The 6,000-nt window shown below is 36.0% G+C and overlaps 1 protein-coding gene across 1 annotated transcript in view; it reads right to left on the bottom strand.

The window, feature by feature from the left end:
• Positions 1-1,606: 1,606 nt before the first annotated feature.
• The window catches only part of LOC121422868 (G-protein coupled receptor GRL101-like), a 77,404-nt gene continuing 73,010 nt past the window's right edge, over positions 1,607-6,000 (bottom strand). Inside the window, exons 21-25 of the mRNA XM_041618099.1 lie at positions 5,444-5,512; positions 4,885-5,083; positions 3,765-4,424; positions 3,337-3,505; positions 1,607-2,965 (exon numbers count right to left, since the gene is read on the bottom strand). Of these exons, the coding sequence (XP_041474033.1) occupies positions 2,715-2,965; positions 3,337-3,505; positions 3,765-4,424; positions 4,885-5,083; positions 5,444-5,512 (1,348 nt within the window). The 3' untranslated portion in view covers positions 1,607-2,714. The remainder of the gene's footprint in view (positions 2,966-3,336; positions 3,506-3,764; positions 4,425-4,884; positions 5,084-5,443; positions 5,513-6,000) is intronic.

Raw genomic sequence — 6,000 nt, 5'->3', positions numbered from 1 at the left:
TCCTGATATACAAAAGCATGGTATAATTATGGTATAATTATGTCCTCTAACATTTTTGTTTTGCTGTCTTTACGCAACTTGCCGTATAAACGCAATAAAGGGAATTACCTTTCTCTGTTCATATTTCTTGCACATTATCTGGGAGGTAGAACTTAGATGGGGGTACGTTGCGTTGGATTCTAGGCTATGATCTGGAAGTCATTAAGTAAAGGTATTCATCAGCCATCTTGATACAATATGGAACCAAATACTATTTCGATGATACTATTTCTTCCAGAATATGCTCTAATGATTATTATTGCATTTAACATACAAATATAAATTAACAAGATGGACTATTATTTCACTAACTTTCAGGAATGTAAGATAATAAGCAATCAAACTTTGCAATTTAAAGTTACGGAAGTAAAAAATACATTTTAGAAATAAAGCTTTTGTGATATGAATCTACCTGAATACCTGCCTCTAAATAGAATAATATTAATTATCACGCTGTTGTTCCTTTATCAAGAATGCAAGAATATGAAATTAATAAACTTTGGTTTGGACCATAAGTAATATATGCATATCCACAGTTGAAAATGCCTTAAATCCCGGCATGAGTGTAACGAATTGACAAAGAATGTCGGCGTGAATACAATACAGAATCGTCTTTTTATACATGTTATATTTACCGAGTACTTGTTTTTTTGGTGTATGACAGGAGAACCATTAATCATAATGATAATACATTAGGCCGTTTTCATGTTTTCAGTTTGATCATTATCCTGTTAAGAAGTGGGATAATTGAATAACAGTAATTACCTGAAATTTGGCCTTTTTTATTACAGCAATAGGAAGTCTGAACTTTAAATGCCCCTCAATATATTGCAATTGGTTATATAATGAAGGAGGCATGCACATCCTCATTTTAAAGAATATGCTCCTTTTTCAACGTGGCACTACTGCACATTACTCCTTTGACCACTACCAAACATTGATAATACATTCTTCTCTGATTCATCAGTGGTCTATGTTTGTTGAGATTGCTGAGTAACTTTTCAAAGTTTCGATAAAACATGGTCGTGGCGTCCTTTCATGATTTACACTCTCCTTAGCAATACACCTAAATAACGAGCAATTCAAGATAGTATACTTTTTAACAAGTAGAGGGATTATATATTATATAATAGTAGTATTTTCATGACACCAGTTTGAGAGCCTCTGAATACATTAATCGGGGAAACGGGCCCTAATGAGTTATCTGAGTATATAAATGTAAGAACAACTGGTCCATGTGAATTAATTTCGGGTATATAAAGAAAAACAAATGGATTTTTGTGTACGTCGAATTAGGATTTTGGTCAGCTTTCATTCAGTTCGGGCAGAATTCCGGGATATAAATTAGACACAAGATGGACTTATGTATTTGCATTTGTATTATGCATTTGTCACAGTGCGCCAAATTGACGCCTGTTACCATGGCTATTTTATTCATGAGTCAACTGTTTGAAGAGTGGACTCATGAATAAAAACAGTGGAATCATGAATAAAAAAGCGTATCTGTGACAAATGCGCGCATCAGCATTGAACATGTTTTATATACGCGCTAAATTAAGCGTAATTTATACAGGAAATCTGCATAAACCATGGACTCAACCGTTGGTTTTCAAAACCACCTTTGTGAATTCGGGCCAATTTGGCCAAGAGATGGACCTGAGGTGGTCTTATACATGATAAATGAATGGAACTATAGACGACTTTCCATAAAAATATTTGATAAAAATAAAACTGTATCAAAACCCATTATAACATCAATAACGAATCAAATAAAGTATTTGATAAAAAATGGTAACTGTAAACAAGCAAAATGGATATTCGTGAATTCTGCTTATTAGGGTAGAGGCCCGCCATTCAACTGTAAATAAAAATAACTCTGGAATTAAGGGAGGGAGAAATTAAAAAGTTATAATCTATTGACTTTGCACATACGTTTTTTGAAACACGTTTTAATGACTGATCTTTAAAAGATAATACTATGAAAATAACTACAGAAAACAAACAACACCATATGTAAAAATAAAATGAATATGGAGTGATAGATAGGAACAAACTTATACAAAGCTTCAAACAGTAAGAGAAAGGGGGGCAAATTGCAGGTCACAACATTATGCCGTATTCAAGATATTATCATATAAATCACAATATTCTAGTTACGATCTAAGTTGTACAGTTGTAGTAATGACAAAAACATCTTCTGTGCTTCCTCCTCTAAATCATCCACACACGGAAATTGAAACTAATTTCTCCAAATAAAATCAATGGAATTTAAAAGATAGTATAGTTTGGCATTTGGGGATAAATTGGACGATTTCTTCACCAGTCATGTAGGCCTATTCCTCTCACAGATCTTTTGTATCAAAATTGAATTTGAATACTACCCTCTATTTTGTAGAATAACATTATGACTCATCATGACCAGTACTCTCAAAAATCTGCTGTAACGAACGAGAAGTCTGATCTGGTCCTTATATTTCACAAAGTTTTCAAATCGCAATAGAGTTTCTTCAGACCTCTCACATTTTGTTCACCTTTTTCATGACTTAAAATTAGAGAGAAGGCCCACTCTGTTCAGTCTCCACTTCCCTTTTCACAACGAAAACACCAAATATCAGGGAGTTACTTAAGTAACTCTAGGAAATATCTGTTTTAGTTTTCGGTTGCTGGAATAATATTCACACATTGTTTGGTGTTCTTTCATTGTTATTGCAAGTCGACGTCAAAGCCTTGTTCTCCCCATCATCTACGGTGACGTGTTGTCGATTCCCGAGGTCGATCATTTTAATCGTTTCCTCCTTGCACGGTTGAGGCTTAGGTTTCGCCGTAGTGGTCGTCGTCGTAGCAGTGGGAGCTGGTTTGCAATATTCATTTGCGTTCGTTGACATTGTCCGCAGAGGACGCCCCTTGTATCCACCCTGTTTCCGATCTATAACGAACAAGCATGAATTCAAACACACCGTAAATAGAAGAATATTCAAAATAATTGTCACAACTTCATATATCTTAGTTTCGAACAAGGAAGCATAACAAAAGAATGGTTTACATATAGTATTTGTTCAGTGTTTGGACTTCTAAAACAAACCAGTATGAGCAAAATTAGGAAAATCCTGTTACACAAAATCATATGAACGTTGCTTTCTGATTGCGAAGGATCATAATCATGCCGATATCCCAAGGCAAATGCTTAGCCATTACTATTGTTTATATTCCCCCTTTCCTTCGACATGTTCGATTGAGAGGAAGGAAGGAATCTGTCCAGTGCCTTTCATCGTTACAACACTAATTACATCTTATTACCTGAGGAATTGTTCATAACAGTCTTGTATTCTGAAGTGACTGTTGTTGAAGGGTTTATTGAGAACCTTTGTATTGCTCGACGGACGGTGATGGCGCTACCTAAGGTGTAGAGGATCGGATTGACGGCTGAGTTGACTGGCATCACAAACACAGCTACCCAAGCATACACCTGCAAGAAGAATGGGTAAACACACTGCTGTTATTTGACAATAATATCAACATTTTAATTCTAGTTCTTGGAATACAGCACAACAATAGTTAAGAAGTAAACAGTAGCAATGATGTGAACGATTTTGTACAGTATTGTTTTTATAGGTAGCATACCTATCTTAAGCCCCAATTTTTATTCGTTTATTCATTTATTAATTTTCGCTAACAGTTAACCAATACACACCATTCAAACATAGATTAATATTTTGTCAACTTACCGAAGCTGGTACATAAGCTCCAGATAAGGAGGCCACGCCCAACAGAATAATAGGAACCCAACAGCAGAAGTCTGTAAAGACAATGACAGACATCCTCCTAGCCATTGAATCACTTCCTTTTGACTTGAGTGATCTCATAGCTGCCTTCTGGGTCTTTCTCGCAACGTTGAACATGACTCCATAAGATACCATGATTGTCATAAACGAAACAAAGTTTAGACCCAGGAAAATGAATACGGCATATTCCCATCCACTGGGTCTATCTGGTGTGATATGGAGGGCAAGACACACACCTGAACGTCCGTAGAAGTTACCGAAGTACGCCACTCCGCATAGAGGAAGAGCAGCCAGAAAAGCCACCAATCCCCAGGACACGCCCATAACCCAGACCGCGCGAGTGAACTCCATGTCTTTGATTCGGAAGGGAAAGACGATTGAAGATAACCTATGAAGAGTGATGATTGTGAGACTGAACACAGACAGTTCGCTGGAAAATGTGGACAAGAAGCCGGCGAATTTGCAGAGACCACTGCTCCGCCAGAGCTTATCATGGACGATGTAATTACCACGGTAATAAGCGTCGACGCATGCGATGATGAGGAGGTAGATGCCCATAAACATGTCACCCACGGCGAGGTTAGTTATGAGAAAAGAGTGAACCTGCATGAAAAAAAACACGAAAACATATATTGTGAAAATGTTGTGCATGTTTAATCAAGTGCGACAAAGAACATCTTGCAATTAATTATCTTGATTAGTTCATCGGCACAAATATATGACCCTTTAGGGTAAATGTGCACATTTTCTACGCATCTTAATTTCTCAAACTTATCAGCACAAATGATTTGCCTATAATAAGGGATATTTTATGACGTCTTCTTTCCTCAATTAAATAATAGCGATACACCAATTGACATACCTTATTTGAAAAATAAATGTTGAGAACCCTTATATAAGTACATATTATGGACTGGTCTTGTCACCAACTCGACACAACTGATTGCCTGACCTACCCTTTTTATGAGCACTCCACAACAGCAAAACATTTACCGATAGCCGAAAGGACAAAAACGTGACATCAGAAAATTTGTTGATATTTTTAAAGACCAGTAATGATTACCTTATTATCTCGCTTGCTATTGACCCTCCACAGGATTACAAACAGGTTTCCAATCAAAGCAATCATGCCGATAATCCATATGCACATGCGCAGGATAGGATTTGACATGAGATCTTCGCATGATGAAAACTCATCAGGTAGAGGGAGACATTTAGACACGTGGCGAGCCATACAGCAAAAGCGATATTCATCCGTTATTCTGTATAATCAATATCAAATTGATTAGAGAATTGTTAATCATCCGTTATCTATTTATCAAAATAATCCAAATACATTTTAAATAATAAAAATGATAAGATTAATACTACTACTAAATAATGACGTCATATTTTACCCAGGGTATAACCATTTCAGTTCCGCAAAATATTCCCCCAGCGGGCCCTGCTTACCAAGATAATGTTAAAACGGGCGCTTGAGCATTATCAATACAATACATTTATATCTGTTTTATGTTGAATAATGTCTGCAGAATATGACATGAATGTCTTATTTCAATAAAAAAATATATCATTTATCAAATATATAACAAGTTTGGAATCATTATAAAACATTCACTCACAGTTCGTCCAAGAGACGCATGTTAAATGTTCGTCTGCTAACAACTTCAATTGCATTCCCCGATATATCTCTGAAATAAAAACATTCAATAGCGACGTTAACAGCAGTTTGAATGACTATGTACTTGAAAAGAATTTGTTCATATCATTGTTGATACACGGGATGATGAGAATATCGAACCATATCTGAAATGAGTCAAATTCTAAATATATATACACAAATAAATAATAAAGGCAGAGTGTGTAAAAGGATCGAAAAATGCTCAAAAGAATGCAGTGGGGAAAGGGGGGGGGGGGCACGCGCCCTGGCGTCACTTTCGGGAGGCGCAAAAAAGGGAAACGGGCGCAGATAAAGAAAAGGATAAAATGAAGATAAATGCAAAGGAATAGAGGTATTATCATGATAATTTAGTTTCCAACACATTTAGAAAATGAATGTCTTTACCCATGAATAAATATTCATGCCAACTTTTGATTAGTTATACACTTCTCTTCAGGAATTACATGTACAACGAACAGTCCTTAAAATATTTTTTTTTCAAACGCAAATACTATAACG

The sequence above is a fragment of the Lytechinus variegatus genome, chromosome 1 (genome assembly GCF_018143015.1).
Source record: "Lytechinus variegatus isolate NC3 chromosome 1, Lvar_3.0, whole genome shotgun sequence".
Lineage (NCBI taxonomy): Eukaryota > Metazoa > Echinodermata > Echinoidea > Temnopleuroida > Toxopneustidae > Lytechinus > Lytechinus variegatus.
Note: the sequence above shows the minus strand (reverse complement) of the source record. Positions and strands in the feature narration are given on the sequence as shown.